The sequence below is a fragment of the Ruditapes philippinarum genome, unplaced genomic scaffold (genome assembly GCF_026571515.1).
Source record: "Ruditapes philippinarum isolate M1 unplaced genomic scaffold, ASM2657151v2 ctg9500_1_1_1_1, whole genome shotgun sequence".
NCBI lineage: Eukaryota > Metazoa > Mollusca > Bivalvia > Venerida > Veneridae > Ruditapes > Ruditapes philippinarum.
Genome location: NW_026854924.1, coordinates 25,170 through 43,340, shown reverse-complemented (window position 1 = coordinate 43,340; position 18,171 = coordinate 25,170). Strand labels below are relative to the sequence as shown.

General features: G+C 34.1%; 3 protein-coding genes across 3 annotated transcripts; 1 reads left to right on the top strand and 2 right to left on the bottom strand.

Moving 5' to 3' along the window:
• The first annotated feature begins 413 nt into the window (after positions 1-413).
• On the top strand, positions 414-4,433 carry LOC132741519 (P2X purinoceptor 7-like). Its single transcript, XM_060729711.1, has 3 exons — positions 414-1,695; positions 2,385-2,600; positions 3,824-4,433. Exons 1-3 carry the CDS (start codon positions 1,508-1,510, stop codon positions 3,981-3,983), a joined length of 564 nt encoding a protein of 187 aa, XP_060585694.1. The 5' UTR covers positions 414-1,507; the 3' UTR covers positions 3,984-4,433.
• Positions 4,434-4,676: 243 nt separating this feature from the next.
• On the bottom strand, positions 4,677-11,254 carry LOC132741518 (uncharacterized). The gene is made up of 7 exons (XM_060729710.1): positions 10,560-11,254; positions 8,897-9,192; positions 7,523-8,060; positions 6,750-6,936; positions 6,099-6,340; positions 5,122-5,293; positions 4,677-4,813 (listed from the first exon to the last, which is right to left on the bottom strand). Exons 2-6 carry the CDS (start codon positions 9,097-9,099, stop codon positions 5,243-5,245), a joined length of 1,221 nt encoding a protein of 406 aa, XP_060585693.1. The 5' UTR covers positions 9,100-9,192; positions 10,560-11,254; the 3' UTR covers positions 4,677-4,813; positions 5,122-5,242.
• Positions 10,603-17,695, bottom strand: LOC132741517 (uncharacterized). The gene is made up of 2 exons (XM_060729708.1): positions 17,297-17,695; positions 10,603-10,716 (listed from the first exon to the last, which is right to left on the bottom strand). Exons 1-2 carry the CDS (start codon positions 17,693-17,695, stop codon positions 10,603-10,605), a joined length of 513 nt encoding a protein of 170 aa, XP_060585691.1.
• Between the last annotated feature and the right edge of the window lie 476 nt (positions 17,696-18,171).

The window sequence follows — 18,171 nt, the reverse complement described above, 5'->3', positions numbered from 1 at the left end:
TCCTAAATAGATCATATTATAACCATTTGATCTTATTATGGCCATTATTAATTATATCAAACAACAAATTTAAAAAATAGACATCATTAGTCCAAATTTGAATTGCTTCCCTTGTACTATTATCTGAAATTTAGTGATTTAGATATTAAGTATATGTGTCATAGGTAATTGGCCATATCTTCTTTAATTTTTAATGGATTTTGATGGAATTTTCTTTATTATCTCATTAAGAGATTACTCTTAATTATTATAGTGATGTGACATTTATAAATAAAAAGCTTTTCCCTTTGGGGGAGTTTAAGTTGGTAAGATATTTTTGTTTATTGTTAAATTGACTATTGGCCACATATTTGATATGCTGTATAGGGAAATATCTATAATTTTTTTAATAAACCACAAAAATTAATGAATATTCTTTTAATTAGACTCTTAATGGTGTTAGTTAATTATTATTAATTAATAATATAGATATGCAGAAATGTCAACACAGAGACCACGAGGTTTAGATAACAAAATTCTTCAAGCTAAGCTCCAAAATCGGATAGTTAATGCGCCAATGAAATCTGTTTACTATCAACCAATCATTTCTTATCACTTCTTTTTAATTAGCCTTACAAATCACACCATTTTTCGGTCAATCAAAATTTACCTATTAAACGTGGTTCGGCGCTATCTGTCAAAATCGTTCCTGCATTGTTCTCCCTAACTGTGTTGGTCTGTTATAGAAGGCGTACGGGTATAAGCGTCTTCCCCCCTTTTAATATTTGTTTTAACATTATAAATATGATTTGCAATAAATGAAGCTATCATTAAACATAATTATTAGGGGTTTTTTTTGTTCCCTATATAGAAGACGTCCGCGTATAAGCGTCTTCACCCCTTTTTAATTTAAGTTTAAATTTTAAATACAGCTTTTTAATCTTAGTGTGGGATATAATCCCACCGTTTTCTGGCCCCATCCAGTGCAATTATTTTGCATTGTTTAAATACAGCTTTTTAATCTTAGTGTGGGATATAATCCCACCGTTTTCCGGCCCCATCCAGTGCAATTATTTTGCATTGTTGGGGCAGGAAATATTGTACTCACTAGTCACATATGCAGATATTAACTAAATAAAGTGTTTTCCCTATAATAAATGAAGCATATGCTCGCCCATATGGTTTTAAACCAGTGGCGAGGGTAAATAAACTCAACACACACACACAGTCTTTCAATCCATTCCACTCACTTAAAGGTTCCTGAGCTCGCTTTAAAATTGCTCTTTTTAGTATCTAATCATATTAAACATACTTTAATAAAATTATTTTTCCTAAAATTCGAATAAAATTCACGGAAATTGCTTTAGTATTACCGTTACAAAACCCGGTATCGCACAGATGATAGACTTGCTATCCGTTTAGCAGGTGCGACCTCAAACCGGAAGTGACGTATAATTATCCCTAGTGTAAACTGAAAGTAGTAACTTCACAATATAAACACGTACAATTGGTACTGAAAATACGAATTATGGAAGGTAATGTCTTTGATTACGAGTTGGATGATAATTTTGTCGTTCAGCCATACATGTACGAACCTGAACCGACAATTGAAATTAACGAGAGCGATTCCAATGATGAAGAATCGGAGGAAGAATTAGACTTTGATTTCGCCGTAGAAAATGACCGAAATCGAGAGAGGATTGGGAATGTTAACTGGTAATTTTATTATATAAATACATGGACATTATTTTCTTTTTAGCCGCGTAAGTTTCCAAGATAAATGGCTGTCTTTTGTATCTTTGTTTACGTTGATACTGAAATAAAGGTCATACAAAGATTGAATTATCGGCCATAATAACTGTCGTATACACACGTCTGTAAGTCAGTGGCGAAGGAAATACTTTGAACGAAGTTTGAGCTGGTATACATTGTACGGAGTGACATTCTTATTTTAATGATGATTTATACCTCGGAGTCCGATCAGTAAGATTATTCATTCTTTTTTTGGGGTAAAAAACTTTTTTCTTAAATGTTTCCCCTCTTTTTTGTTGTCAGTAAAGTCGGAAACTAGAATAAACATGAGACTAGCTAATAATTTAACATAAATTGAAATTGTTACTGTTAGCATCATAATATGCCTCTTAATTATTTCCAGGTTTGTTAATGTATGTTTTTCGTCAACAACATAATCTTTGCAGTAATGAATACAACTGAAATACATTCAGTGAATTAGTTAATTTGCCTCACAAAAACTACACTTCTTCACAAAAAAAATGAGAAAAATATGTGGAGGTAATGATTATGATATGTGTCGAAGGACATTTTGTCAGATCATAGTTTATGGGAAGATCTTTACCTTTTCCGATTCAATTTCTTCAAACAAATACACCCTGGTTTTATTTCAGGTGTGAATGCAGAAACTGCAGCGCCATGCCAACCGGTATTGAGAGTAAATGCTGCATGGAGTTTGGAGAGCTTTCTGAAAAGCTTGACGGTTTTTGCTGTATAACCCAACATCCAGGATTTGTGGGGAACTGTTTAAATAGGGATGTTATTGAAGTGTCATTTTACGAATTTCTTCAGCAAAATGGACCAGTGGGAGACGAGGAGCCAATTCATGAGTATGTATTTCCTACATACATTTGTGAATAACCATTAATGGGATATTAATTACAAAACACAAGTGTCAGTTAGCCAACATTGCAGAATTTATTTAAACAGGAAATTAATTTGAATTTAAAACTAATAAAACAATAAATGATGTAAATAAATAGAATTTTTAACATTTTATAAACAGAATAAAAAAGAAAAACAAACATAAATACAAAAGCTGTGACAGGAAACAGCATGCTCTACTTATTAGAATACAAAAGCTGTGACAGGAATTAAGTACTGGTAAAGGAAGTCAAAACTATAAAGAAAAAATCCATTATGATATATATTTCTGAATAAGTATCTAGAAAGCACTAAAATGTTCTATATTTTTGCACCATATAATATGGCTGTAACCATGTCAATAAAAGTTAAACAAACATTTCTATGCACTTGTAGAAAAAACAACTTGAAATCTGAGAAAAATACAGTTACAAAATTATGAGCAAAAAGTATTATAAAGTAAAGTTCATAGAGGACATCTTTCTTGAACAGATGTTAGAGTTATGAATCTTGTCAAACATGATGTATGAAATGACAAAGAACAATTACTTTAAAGGCACATTATGTCCCAGAAACAAATAAATTTGAATGGTCAAATCTGAATTTTACAATCTTATAATCTCTAAATAAAAGTTAAAGGGGATGTCATATGTGTATTTCCTGAAGAATGTAGTGATAATGAGATTATTTTGTAATAAATAAGTAGCAAAATGTTAACAAATACTAATTCACTATAACTGTATTCATTGTCATAAAACAAATGATAAAAAGATGGTACAGGTATGTGAATGAGTAACTTTTGTGATACTATAAAAGAATACAACAATTTTAAAAAAGCTTTCAAGAAATAAAAATAAAAAGCATTTTGAGGCATAATGGGCCTTTAAGTGTATAGTAGATATAATTTATATAAAAAGAATTCTTAAAAAAACTAACTATTTATAAATAAATAAATATAAATGTTCAAAACTTAATACAGGAGAATACAAAAGCTAGCATAATAAATCTTGTCCCCTGTAATAAAGATGTTTATAGTAAACATATTACTGTACATAGCCTGACTGGGCTCAACATTGTGCAGAAACAGAAGTTGACACTAAAAGTCTTTTCATTAACCTGTACTTTTATGCTTGTTCAAGTATTTAAAGAACAGGAAATACTTAAGTCTTTCATCCCATTTCCATTACAGGACATACAGGTATGTGGCCTATCGAAGACTTGCACGGTGGATTTGGCATCGTCTGGCAAAATATGACAGGCGTGTGTTACCTGCATGTGCAGTCACAGCAATTAGAGCATACTTTCCTTCACAACAATACACTGGATACAAATATGCCCGGGATTTTTGATGACATCTAGTGTCATGAATACCTAGATTTGAAAGCAGAAATAGCTTCTGACTTCGAGACATGATTTGCTCCTGATGAGAGGGGTGGGGGTGCAACATAAAGTTGATATGCAGCTACCTGTGCTTTCTTGTGAGAGCTGAACTTCATCCTAAGTCGAATCAGCTCTGAATTTAGCTTGTCAATGTAATCTGTAACAAGTAAACAAAACATCAGTCATTGATACTTGTAACTTTGTATATATTATTACTGGTTAGGAGTGTTTAAGAAATTAAAGTTGTATATGATTGACTCTTGCATTCCATGTTCATATGAATTGAGTGCAATAAAAGATAAACAAAACAACTTGTAGAAATCTTTTAAGTCATTCCTATTATTATATCAGTATATTGGTTATTCAATTTATAATTTAAACATAATAGTTTTCACCAATTTCTACATAAGCAGCAGAATGTTAACAACTATAACATGCCTTTCTCTATAAAATAAATTAATAGTGTTCAGTTGTGCTAAATTTTGATCAATACTACACATTGTCCTTCAACCTATAAAGCATAAATGCCATATGGTTTTGCTTTCATTTTTAGTCATTTATCACAGGGTGTCAAATATACCTTTATTTACCTCAGTTTTTGGAAAATATCAGAAAAGTTAGCAAATGAATGACAATTTAGTTCATCTTACCATAATTGCATTCCTCCATGATTGGTTTCACAGTATGTTTTCCACCTTTGTACTTTGGGTACCCTAGGTTGTACCGAAGAAGCCCCTCTCTAGTAACTGCCTGTGCTCTACCAGCATTTGAACATGTATGCAGGGCTGCTAGGTTGACTCTGAAAATATTTTTGTTGTAATTTAGGAATAGTGTTGAAATATTACAAGAAAGTAAAGTGCAAAGCCTGAATTGCAGCTATCTGTAGAGCAATAACCTTCTTTATAACAGCAGTAAAAGTTTCCACAAAGTATGCCTTCATAATTAATTTTATCTTTCAGGAGCATCACCTCTCAGCTGATATAATTATTTATTAATTATTAGGATGTTGCTCTGTAAAGGTTGTATCTAGTATATCAGTCCCAGATTAAAGTAAAATGCATGTTTGTTAACGTGTTCCATAAGAACAAATTTTTTTTCTCAACTAACCTTTGCTTCATGACTGCATATGAGAAACTAACAAATTTCGGCGCAAACTGACACACAACTTTATGGTGAGCTTCAAGGCCTGATGTCTGGTCAACGGGAGATAACTTTCTGATATCTGAAACTAGCCGCTTGTTTCCAAGTAACAACTGTAACTCTTTGTGTGCTTTTGAACCTTAAATAAAAAATATTTTATAAGCTTATTCATGCAGAATATAACATGGAGCCATTTGTCTGGGAATTTTAGGTTTAAGACATAAAGAAGCAATCCAGCTGGCTTGAAAATGTCTATTACTACAAACCATTCATAAGCATCTTATGTAGTCAGTGCTACTTTTTTTTTACAGTTGTAACAACATCATTTAAAAGTACTGATCTGATATACAAGTTTCTGAGCACATTTTACAGACATTTGTATTGAATTCTTTGGTTTTAAACCAACAATACTGTTAAGATAAATTGTTGACTAAGAAAGATCTCAGACATCCCTTCCTGCATTTTTCAGACACAGACAGTGATAAAATGTATTTGCCAATTTCAACAATTAATTCTTTTATTTGATACTTCATCATTAAGCAAACACCATTTTTCAATTACATCCACAATTCACAAATTTAAATTCTTACAAGCTTCACACATTTTGATAACAGATATGGCTGTCAAGTGCATTATTACACAATAGATGCACAGCACAAAAAATCAGATGCTTACATGCCATATGACGCCAATTAAGCAAATGACATCAGGAAAATTCTTCTAAACTCAATTTAGTTTAGTAGGTTTATATCAATTCTCTTTTTATCAGCATTCGACGTTGAACTGTGCATTATTCTACAACAATGCACTCAAAGATATTTACGACATATATCAATAATGACATGAATGTTTAAACGCAGCTATAAATGCAGCTTCTCTTAATGAAAGATAATCATTTAAGAAATTTGTTGAAATGCAAACTAAAGCATCTTTCAGGTACTGACCTGCATTAATCCAATCTCTTTCAATAAGTGTGTGTGTGTACATTTTGGAAATTTTCTGCCATGACCTTCATGTTTATTTGTGATATGGTTTAAAACTGATAGCCATTTCTGTTCAACCATTTCTCCATCTCCCCCACTTGTAGCAGCACAGAAGTAGAGATGATTGGAAATTGACTGTAACCATTTCCCCACTTTCTCACATCCTCTCTTTTTGGACAGTGTTGCAAGTTTGGTCTTCACACCTAAAACCAAGATCATATAAACAAGTTCAAGCAATGGCTTAACTGTTATTCACATTTATGTAACTAAAAATTTCAGTCTTAAAAAACGCTCAGTCATCTTAAGTTGAATGACATTCAGATATTTGAATGAATAAAAGTATGACTTTAAAACACAAGATAGAATTGACGTGCCAGTATACAAGAATAATCAAGGATAGAGATAAGTCAATATGAAACTTATGAGTAAAACTGTTCTGTTTGTGGTAAAGTTAAAAACAATGTCATTGTGAAATAATACACAAGTTAACCTGATAAATTTACCATATGACCCTTACTTGGAGTAAACTACTAAACACATTAGTTCGAACATTCCCAAATAACGTATTTATTTATCTATTGATTAAGATCTGAGATTTGAGCAAGTTCTTACTTTTAGCAACATGCCAGGTGTCAAACCAATGGTTAATTTCCTTCTCATTTTCTCGCAAATATTTGCGTACTTGAAGGTGTCGATCTGTTGTAATGTCACTCAATTTCACACCCCCATCCTGTACTGTGCTTATTGCTCTCTTCAAGCCTTCTAACTCCATAGCGTTAGAATTTTTCACTTCATTGCTCTGAAATAAAATTTTCCTAAATATAAAACAATTCCAAATTTGGTGATTTTATTATTACTATTATATAATATATAATTATTAACTATTGAGCCATTGAAAATCACAACTAGGCAAACGCCCCACAAGCAAAAATACTTCAAGTATATACTTCTCATTGCCGTGTAACTTTGAACTATTACAATAAATAGATGATATCTAAATCAATAACTATGACATAAAGAACAAAATGCAGCAATTATTTTTGTATGTGCATAATTTATGTTATTAACAGACTTTTACAGTCTATGATGTATGGTCATTGAATATGAGTCTCATACTATTTTTAATAGATTGGGAAAATCCAATCCAGCCAGTGAATACAATTTAGTTCCATTCTTTTGTTTGCAGTTATATTTACATCATAATTTAATAAGAATTTCTATTACTTAATCCTAGAAAAATACTAAATCTCAATATCTGACACAGATTATTTGAATCATTATTATTATCCAATAGAAACCTTTGTACCTTGTGTTGAAAACAAAGAAAAAGACCCACTGATACGGCACAATTAAAAGTGACCTTACAATATAGACACATGACATACCTGTACTAATTCTGTAGCTAATACAAGTCCAGTATCTAAATCCATCAGGGTATAGCTTCCGTACTTAGCCGTATGGCCAGGTGAACAGCAGCGAGCATCCCCTCCTACTCTTACATCCTGACCCCTACATGCCATTAGATTTTCAGTCTGTTTAGCCTTCCATGTGTTGGCAATAGCAGGAACTACAAAGGATTTTTGGTTTCGCGTAAATGTACTCATTGAGATCATTGATATGTTAATGAATCTGAAAAAATTCAACACTTTACTCGGAGAAGCTCCAGAAAACACAATTCCACCTGCTGCTAACAAATTCCCTGTTGGAGTACCATTTAGTTCAGTCTGACTGCGCCATGTTTTTAGATGTCCAGTTTCACATACACTCTCTATAATAATCATACTTCCAACAACTTTCTTTTTAATGTTATAACAAACTGCCGAACAAATATGGCACAACTTAAACAGCTGGAGTAGACAACTTTCAAAGACAATAAACTTCTTCTCTGCAACAGGATCAGATGTGTCTTCCATACAATCATGCCTAAAAATAATGTGAAAAAAAGCATCATTAAACAAGTACAAAATGTATGGACATCTGAATAACTGTAAATATTTATGCTGGCAGGTATTGCAAACCGCCTTTACTTTGAAGGAGATACCAAATGAGCCGCGTCACGACAAATCCAACATAATGGGTCTGCGACCAGCATGGATCCAGACCAGCCTACGCATCCGCGCAGTCTGAGCAGGATCCATGCTGTTCGCTTTCAGTTTCTTTACTTGTTAAATGGTCTGTAAGTGAACAGCATGGATCCTGATCAGACTGCGCAGATGCGCAGGCTGGTCTGGATCCAAGCTGGTCGCAAACCCATTGTGTTGGTTTTGTCGTGACGCGGCTCAAATGCTATTCTTTGACTGATAATAAATTAATTTAATAAAAAGGCTTCTATTTCAGACTTTAGTGTGTGTGTTTCAGGAAATTCATTAATACTCCATGATTTTAAAATAATTTTTATCAACTAACAAATCTTTGTTGGATAAGACCAGAAGTAAACATAGAGCTGTCATTGATTCAGTGCAAAGCATATCAATGATATATCGATATCAGATGACTAAAATCAACGATACACCGATATATTGATTTTAAGTTTTTAACTATAATTACTTGCCTGTCATTCACTTTCATACCTGTTTAAATGATTTCAGTTAAAACATGTTCTGTACAGTGTATTGTCCACTGCATAATTTTTTTTTTAATTACACTCTCGGATTCATAGAGTAATAAAATTCACAGAAGCCACATTATCAACTGTGCAAACTGTGTTATAATCTTATTAATCTTATATATGCTTAATAAACTTGCTACAATTCAATTACCAAACTGTTGAATTCTCATCATCATCTTCTTCATCTTCCTCTTGATCTGCTAGATCCTCCTCGGACGGTTCCCAGTCAGGGTCATTTTCAATGGAGTCATTGAATTCCTCATCAGACAACACTTCATTGCTGCTATCATCACTCTCTGGGAACTGGAAGCCCTTTTCAACCGGATGTTCTCGTATATCTGGCCCACAAATCATATCTTTTGTTTCAATGTTTGTTGAGGTCCCAAATTCACGCACTTGTACCCTGACTTGAAAGCTTTTGTTTTCTGTTGGTCTTGTGGCAACCAGCTGGAAAAGAACAAATGATCTATTAACATGATACCAACAATATTTGTCACTGTAGAATGATTTCAAAACTATGAAAGATACAATGTAGATAAAAAAAAAAGCTAGAGCTCATATGAAGATAATTCTTGAAATATTTGTGCAAAAGTTAAGATGTTTATGATAAAGAACAAATATTTGAAATTTGAAGAATGCTCTCTAAGAAATAAATGAATAAATAAAAGTAAAAATTAATACTTTTTAAGGAAGAAAAATTTCTAGTGCAGGAGTGATTATTCTTTAAAATATTGCTTCTTGAGTTATGAACCTTGACTCCTCAAATGTGGTTTGAGTTTTAAAATTGATACCTTAAAAAAGAAATGTCGCCTTGTGAACAATATAGTTAAGGATAAATGCCAGGACAAAAAAATGAAATATGAAAATAAACAAAGGGCAATAACTCAAAAAACAAGATTGCATTTGAGAAAAATGCTATGCCACCGCATTAATACAACACTAAGCCTTGTACCTTCAGACAATAAGATATTTTGATTTTTTACTAAATGTATAAATTGAAAATCAATGACCCCCAGGGCAAAGGCAATTTTGACCCCAGGGTTATAATTTAAACAATCTTGCTAGAGGATCACTACATAATGTTTCAGCAAAATATTTAACCTCTAGCATTTGTCAATTGCTAGAAGAAATGTGTTTAAAGTTTATACTACATGTATAAGTTTTTACTATATACATGTACATATAAGGAAAACCAATGACCCCCGGGGCGGGGCCGATTTTGACCCCAGGGCTATAATTTGAATAATCTGGGTAGAGGTCTACAAGACAATGCCTTATGCAAAATATCTAAGCTCTAGGCCTTTTGGGTCTATACAAGAAGGTATTTTAAGTTTTTACTATATGTACATATAGTGAAGGTTTTGCTATATGTACATATAGTATATGTACATATACCAAAACCTTAAAATACCTTCTTGTAAAGACCCAAAAGGCCTAGAGCTTAGATATTTTGCATAAGGCATTGTCTGGTAGACCCTTACCAAAATTGTTTAAATTATAGCCCTGGGGTCAAAATCAGCCCCTCCCGGGGGGTCATTGATTTTCACTATATGTACATTATGTCAATAAAGTATGAAAATTAACAATGGGCAATAACTCAAAAATGAAGAAGTGCCGAGTACCGGTTCTTGTGCACTGCACTTGGGGTCATTATAAGAAGCATGCATACCAAGTTTGAAGTCAATCCGACTTATAATGACTGACTTATGCTCTGGACAAGCTGACATGGCTTTTTCAAGGCGACACAAAAATATTTTACTGCACCAAAACTTTATTCTGAAATCTTGATTTTAATACAGTAGTATGTAACTCACCTCTGATGTCTGGCAGGCTCTGGAAGTTGTATTACCACATATCTCAATGTAATGAACCCTCTTCAACCACTTCCGAACTTAGCACCTCTTCAATTCGCTGTCTCTCTTCCTCTTCTTTCTCAAGTAGCTCCTGAGACTTGATGAGTTCATCAATACACTGAAAAGCGAGAAAAAGAAAACACATCAGACTTAAGCGTTCCTTGTTGATGTTTTTTTATCTTATTTTATAATTTTTAGCTAACATGTAACTGTTACACTTTTAGTTATTAAGCAGATTTTTGCTAAATCTCAGCAGTGGGTCTTGATGGCAACACTATTTAAGTGTTGAGAATTGAGTACTGCTCAAGCCTGTGCTAGGGGGCGTGAGGGATGTTGCACTTTATATTACCCCTCATGTACAGACTCAATCAAACCAAGTCTGTAGTTCTCTTGTAATTTTGTTGAGATTAATGCTACCGAGGGATCACTTTAAGCTCATATACTTGTAGGTTATAATCATAACGGATAATGAATATAATAAAACCCATGTTAATGATCAATGGCACCTTCTTAGGGATGTTAATTCTGCATTTAAAACTTTTAGTTACAGGGTGGCAAATGTCCATTATAAAGTCTCTTCTGTTGTCAATCTTTAATATTTTATATTAAAGGGGTACGGCCCATTGAATGTCCACAAAATATGCATTGGCTGGTAGAAAACATTTATCCTAAGTCAGAAATGAATTCTAAGCCCATGCCCATTACACTATATACTAATATATATCTATATATTAGTATATAGTGTAATGGGCATGGGCTAAGAATTCATTTCTGACTTAGGATAATTGTTTTCTACCATCAAATGCATTTTTTGTGAACATTCAATGAGACGTACCCATTTGTTTTATATTATTGGGCAAACATTTTTCCTCTCCTTTTATTAATTTCACCAAGAACAATTCTTTTCTGACAATGATAATAATAATGATGGCGATGATGATAATAATGCTGATGATTTAGAAATGAAATGTACATACTAGATTTATTTTCACCTGCTGGTATGAAAATTATCATATTTCACTTGGGGCCATGTTTATTTTCATACCATTCATCCTGTATTTATAGAAAAAACTTGAATATTGGAAGGGGAATTGTATGCTCTGTGAAAAGTACAATAGATTATTTTTCTTTTAAAAAACATTGAGGGGAATGGTCTGCCATGTAAAGGGTACAATGTTTTTAGTTATACTGGGAGTTTTCTTTCAGTAAAATTTATTTTTTACTGTCTGTAAATTTTAATTTCCCTAAATTATAAGACTGTTCTAGCATTTTTGTATGAAAAACATACTTTAACAAGATATGTTTGTAAAACATGTATGCCCCCTATCAGCAGCCAAATTAGTCAATGTGATTAAGGTTTATTATGCAAGACTTCTGACCCAGTGATCAAACAATTAATAAGGGTTATAAAGTATCTACTGTTCATGACCTTGACCTTTGACCCCTTGACCCAAAACTCAATAGGGGTCATCTGCTGGTCACGACCAATCATCATACAAAGTTTGAAGTTCCTAGACTAGGCGTTTTTAGTAAAATTGATCAGAAACCGTTTTTACCTACAAGGTCAATGTGACCTTGACCTTTGACCCCTTGAAACCCCAAAATCAATAGGGGTCATCTGCTGGTCATGATCAATCACCATGCCAAGTTTGAAGTTCTTAGCCTAAGGGTTTCTCTTATTATTGATGACGGAAACGTTTAACATACAAGGTCAATATGACCTTGACCTTTGACCCCAAAATCAATAGGGGTCATCTGCTGGTCATGACCAATCACCATGCCAAGTTTGAAGTTTCTAGGCCGAAGCGTTCTTTAGTTATTGAATCAGAAAACCGTTTTTACTTACAAGGTCATTGTGACCTTGACCTTTGACCCCTTGATCCCAAAATCAATAGGAGTAATCTGCTGGTCATGACAAATCACCATACCGCTAAGTTTGAAGTTCCTAGCTCTAAGCGTTCTTGAGTTATTGATCAGAAACCGTTTTTACTTAAAAAGGTCAATGTGACCTTGACCTTTGACCCCTTCACGCTAAAACTCAATAGGGGTCATCTGCTGGTCATGACCAATCATCACACAAAGTTTGAAGTTCCTAGGCCTAAGCGTTTTTAGTTAAATTGATCGGACAACCGTTTTTTTAACTACAAGGTCAATGTGACCTTGACCTTTGACCCCTTGACCCCAATAATCAATAGGTCATCTGCTGGTCATGACCAATCACCATACCAAGTTTGAAGTTCCTAGGGGCATAAGGGTTCTTAAGTTATTTGATCGGAAAGCATTTTTACCTACAAGGTCAATGTGACCTTGTCCTTTAAACCCCTTAACCCCAAAATCAATAGGGGTCATCTGCTGGTCATGACCAATCACCATACCAAGTTTGAAGTTCCTAGGCCTAAGGGTTCTTTAGTTATTGATCGGAAACCGTTTTTACCTAAGAGGTCACAATGTGACCTTGATCTTTGACCCCTAGACACCCAAAATCAATAGGGGTCATCTACTGATCATGACAATCACCATCTCAAGTTTGAAGTCCTAGCCTAAAAGGGTTCTTTCATTATTTGATCGGAACCTTTTTTTACTACTAAGGTCAATGTCACCTTGACCTTTGACCCCTTAACGCCAAAATCAATAGGGGTCATCTGATTGGTCATAACAAAAAACCAATCACCATACCAGTTTGAAGTTCTAGGCCTAAGGGTTTCTTTTGTTTTTGATCAGGAAACCGTTTTTTTAATTAAAAGGTCAATGTGACGCTTGACCTTTGACCCTTGACCCCAAAATCTATATGGGTCATCTACTGATCATGACCAATCACCATACCAAGTTTGAGAGTTCCTAGGCCTTAAGGTTTCTTTAGTTATTGATCGGAAACCGTTTTTGCTTTCATAAGGTCAATGTGACCTTGACCTTTGACCCCTTGACTCCAAAATCAATAGGGGTCATCTACTGGTCATGACAATCACCATACGCAAGTTTGAATTCCTAGGCCTTAAAGGTTATTTAGTTATTGATCGGAAACCATTTTTACCTACAAGGTCAATGTGACCTTGACCTTCTGACCCTCTTGACCCCAAAAATCAATAGGGGTCATCTACTGATCATGACCAATCACCATAACCAAGTTTGATGTTCCTAAGCCTTAAGGTTCTTTAGGTATTGATCGGAAACCGTTTTTTACCTACAAGGTCAATGTGACCATTGACCTTTGACCCTTGACCCCAAAATCAATAAGGGGTCATCTACTGATCATGACCAATCACCCATACCAAAGTTTGAAGTTCCTAGGGCCTTAAGGTTCTTTAGTTATTGATGCGGAAACGTTTTTTGGCTTTTAAGGTCAATGTGACCTTGACCTTTGACCCCTTGACCCCAAAATCAATAGGGTCATCTACTGATTATGACCAATCACCATACAACTTTGAAGTTCCTAGGCCCTTAAGGTTCTTTAGTTATTGATCGGAAACCGTTTTTGCTTTCAAGGTCAATGTGACCTTGACCTTTGACCCCTTGAACTCCAAAATCAATAGGGGTCATCTACTGGTCATGACAATCACCATACCAAGTTTGAAGTTCCTAGGCCTTAGGTTCTGTTAGTTATTGATCGGGAACCATTTTTTGCTTTCAAGGTCAATGTGACCTTGACCTTTGACCCCTTGACCCCAAAATCAATAGGGGTCATCTTTTTACTGGTCATGACCAATCACCATACCAAGTTTGAAGTTCCTAGGCCTTAAGGTTCTTTAGTTATTGATCGGAAACCGTTTTTGGCTTTCAAGGTCAATGTGACCTTGACCTTTGACCCCTTGACCCCAAAATCAATAGGGGTCATCTACTGGTCATGACCAATCACGAATACCAAGTTTTGAAGTTCCTAGGCCTTAAGGTTCTTTAGTTATTGATCGGAAACCATTTTTGCTTCAAGGTCAATGTGTACCTTGACCTTTGACCCCTTGACCCGCAAAATCAATAGGGGGGTCATCTACTGGTCATGACCAATCACCCATAACCAAGTTTGAAGTTCCTAGGCCTTAAGGTTCTTTAGTTATTGATCGGAAACCGTTTTTTGCTTTCAAGGTCAATGTGACCTTGACCTTTGACCCTTGACCCCGCCCAAAATCAATAGGGGTCATCTACTGGTCATGACCAATCACCATAACAAGTTTGAAGTTCCTAGGCCTAAGGGTTCTTTAGTTATCACTCGGAAACCATTTGGTCTACGGACCGACGGACCGACGGACCGACGGACCGACGGACCGACAAGTGCAAAGCAATATACCCCCTTTTTTTCAAAATGGGGGCATAATTATCAGTCTTGAAATTAATCTATGCTAAGAATTTTTACCTACTTTTAATGTTAATGAATTTTGAGTATTTATTATTATTTTTTTATATATATTTTTCCTTTACCATTTTTTTTTCTAACTGCTTTTCTTAATAACAATAATGTAGATCAAAAATTTTAATGATCATATCTCATTTTTTTTTCTAACTGCTTTTCTTAATAACAATAATGTAGATCAAAAATTTTAATGATCATATCTGGAGACAGAATATAAAGTATTTCAAAAGAATGTGGAATCTATAATTATAAACTCAACAGTTGGCCAGTGTGCCATATCATTTCTGTATATTGCATCATTACTTACTGGTTTGTTGTTTAAGCAGAATGTCAGTAAGTGTAACTTACTAGGTCATAATCAGGGGTTTATGGCCCCTTATGTAATGGACTTTATTGATCTATAAGGTCATGCCCTAAGGGCTGGTGTTTTATGACTTGTATATTCATATCAAGTTACCACCAATTAATTAAAAGGGAAGATTAAAAGATAGCTAATTTACTTATGTAACTTTAGATTGAAAAACTTGGTCATTTTATTGCAATTAAATTTATCATAATTTATTTGATATTATTGCATAAATTATATGTAACATAATAATAAGCATTTTCATTTTTTCTGAAGTCACCATGAATTTAAGAACTTAACTACTTTGAGTGAAGCTGTACTAATTTCTAATTCTCAGGCTTATTATCATTTTGAGCACCAAGAAATAAAAGTCCAAAAGTACATAGGTATTACAATGGTGAAAGTCAAAATAAGTTTACATTATGCAATTTATTCTTTTTGATTTTATAATTTATTTCTCATGAAAGATAAAAAAAAAAAAGCATGACCCAAGGAAATTTCTAAAACTATCCACTAGTTTTTTTTAAGCAGATTTATATTTTATTCTAAAAAAAAATCAATATCAAGTGTTGGTCAATCACCATTGTAACAGTCAATGTCTTTATATATAAAGTTAATTCAGATCAGCTTGAAGATGAAAAAAATGAGCATAATGTCACTTAAAAAATATTTTTGTTGTGAAATGGGTGAACATGGTTGGTTTTAGGCAATTTGTTGTAGTAAAGAATGAAATTTTTAAGCAATTTGCTTGTTGTGCATGAACCAGTTGCGAAAATAACTAAAAAATAAAAATCAGACATATTTCTGTCAGTAATCTTTTCAATCAAATACTTTTAAATATCAGCTTTGACAGCTTATTTCTTATAATATTTAAAACAAAATACTATTTATTAATCACACTTATGCAGATTGGATAAGGGGCCAGTTCATAGAATTTTTCCAGTTATTCTAGAGAGGGTGTAAAATAATATAGTAGACACAAACAGAATCCCTAAAGAAAGTCATGACACCATTGAAAATGTTGCAGGCTCGTTTGGTTGAGCCTGTTCATGGACGGTACTGGAAAGTGCAAGTTACCGTCCACACCCCCTAGCACCGGCTTAAGGAGAATTCAACATTTAACGAGAAAATGGTGAAATTGTGAATTTAGAAACATCTGCAGATGTGTTCAAACGGCAGTCATCATGGAACCTTCAATGCGACACAGTAGTGTCATTCCATGAAAAGCGGGTATGATCCCCAAGTAAAAGAATGCGTGTGCCCTAAACACGAAAACAATGGGCAGAAATAAATAAAATGGAATTTTGAAAGGGGATCTGAGGTTATGAATCCTGCATATCACAGACAAGACGTCAAAATACCCTGAGGGAGAAACAATGTATTGCATATTTTTCAATAAAAAACAATAATAAGCGATATCAAGATGTACATAAGGTAGGGGTCATTTACCCCTTACCCTACCTTCTGTAATCCTGCATGAGAACAGTCTCTTGAGTGGCCCACTGACTGAGCCCTTTCTGAAATTTAACTTCTTTGCAGCTCAAATTTGGGGGCTAAATGGTTTGGATGGGGTTTATAAAAGTGATCATACATATAATGCCTAGGCAAGCATAGGCGGTTAAAATTGTCGGAATTTCTCACAGCAAAGCAGTTGAATAACACGATCAACATTTATTTTACCACCTAGCAGGATTTGACACACGAAAAAACAGCCTTGAGCAGCTAATTTCCTCACCTTTCTAAAAAAAAAGCTTGAGAGCTTCCAAGAGTCCAGGGATGCCTGTGTCCCATGCATTTAGCATACCACAAAAGCCCAAAAATTGACCACAAGGGCATTTATTATGTAGATTATGATCCCCTTCGACCGACATATTTTCTAACATCAGTCAGTCTTGCAGTCAAAATATTGAGACTAATAACAGTACCGAGTATACAAAAACTATTTAATTAGTATACTGTAGCCTAATATATTACAGTAATTTTGGAAATGTACAAATGCTTAGATCTTACTGATTTTCTATTCCTTTTCTCAAAGCCTCCATAGGATGTCCTCTTCCTCTTTGGTGGCCCTAGGTGGCTTACTGATGACGGTTTGTTGTTGTTTTTAAACGCTTCAATTTCTGGAAAAATTGTAGGGACTGCACCTTTAACAAGCTGTAGTTTCAAAGTCAAACCAACTGAGTTCATTATACTCGGTGGATGTACAAATGACTCGTCGGTGTAATGTCTAGAGCACAAACGTGAAGTTTTCGTCGGCACAAATGGCTTTAACGTTCCGTTAACATTTCTCAATGATTTCACGGCATTTGTGCACTTCTTCCTCAAAGTATCATCCTTCGGGAATAGAAAAAAACCTTTCGTTCCACCGTCACTTTTGTTACGGCATCCAAATGCCACACAGTGCACCATGTTTTCCTTTCGAACACAATTTACAGTGATAAACTATTAAATAAAACAATAGTAAATCCTTTAAACAATGTTAAATGCACCTTCCTTTATTACACACACAAAATAACACAATATACACAGCTGACACTTCGCTATTTTGATGTATTCGCGGGAAATGTTTACACACGAATGACTGTCACGCAGTTTGACGCGGTCGATAGGAATATTCCTACGTCATCACCAAAAATGGCGGCGGAAATTACCGATCGCGTTACGGAAAAAAACGACTTACTAAATCACATTTTTTTTACAAAAGGAGTTTACAAAACATTTTTTCAAAACGATTTTTGAAATCTACGTATGAAATTTTATAAAAATTTGTAAAATATATGCAATTTTTGCAAATTCACCTTTAAAGAGATTACAATTGTGTAATCAGCCTTTTTTCTGAGTTAGCAAGACAAAAGCGAGTCTGAATTTCATCTACAAAATGTATA

What these genes read in the sequence shown, in the direction of transcription:
- LOC132741519 (XM_060729711.1), top strand. Translation starts at nt 1,508, where the DNA reads ATGGAAGGTAATGTCTTTGATTACGAGTTGGATGATAATTTTGTCGTT. An exon ending in AGGATTGGGAATGTTAACTG is followed by an intron (nt 1,696 to 2,384) that starts GTAATTTTATTA and finishes GTTTTATTTCAG; the next exon opens with GTGTGAATGCAGAAACTGCA. An exon ending in GACGAGGAGCCAATTCATGA is followed by an intron (nt 2,601 to 3,823) that starts GTATGTATTTCC and finishes TTTCCATTACAG; the next exon opens with GACATACAGGTATGTGGCCT.
- LOC132741518 (XM_060729710.1), bottom strand. Translation starts at nt 9,099, where the DNA reads ATGATTTGTGGGCCAGATATACGAGAACATCCGGTTGAAAAGGGCTTC. An exon ending in GATGAGAATTCAACAGTTTG is followed by an intron (nt 8,061 to 8,896) that starts GTAATTGAATTG and finishes CATTATTTTTAG; the next exon opens with GCATGATTGTATGGAAGACA. An exon ending in AAGAGATTGGATTAATGCAG is followed by an intron (nt 5,294 to 6,098) that starts GTCAGTACCTGA and finishes TTTTTATTTAAG; the next exon opens with GTTCAAAAGCACACAAAGAG.
- LOC132741517 (XM_060729708.1), bottom strand. Translation starts at nt 17,695, where the DNA reads ATGGTGCACTGTGTGGCATTTGGATGCCGTAACAAAAGTGACGGTGGA. An exon ending in AGAAAAGGAATAGAAAATCA is followed by an intron (nt 10,717 to 17,296) that starts GTAAGATCTAAG and finishes CTCGCTTTTCAG; the next exon opens with TGTATTGATGAACTCATCAA.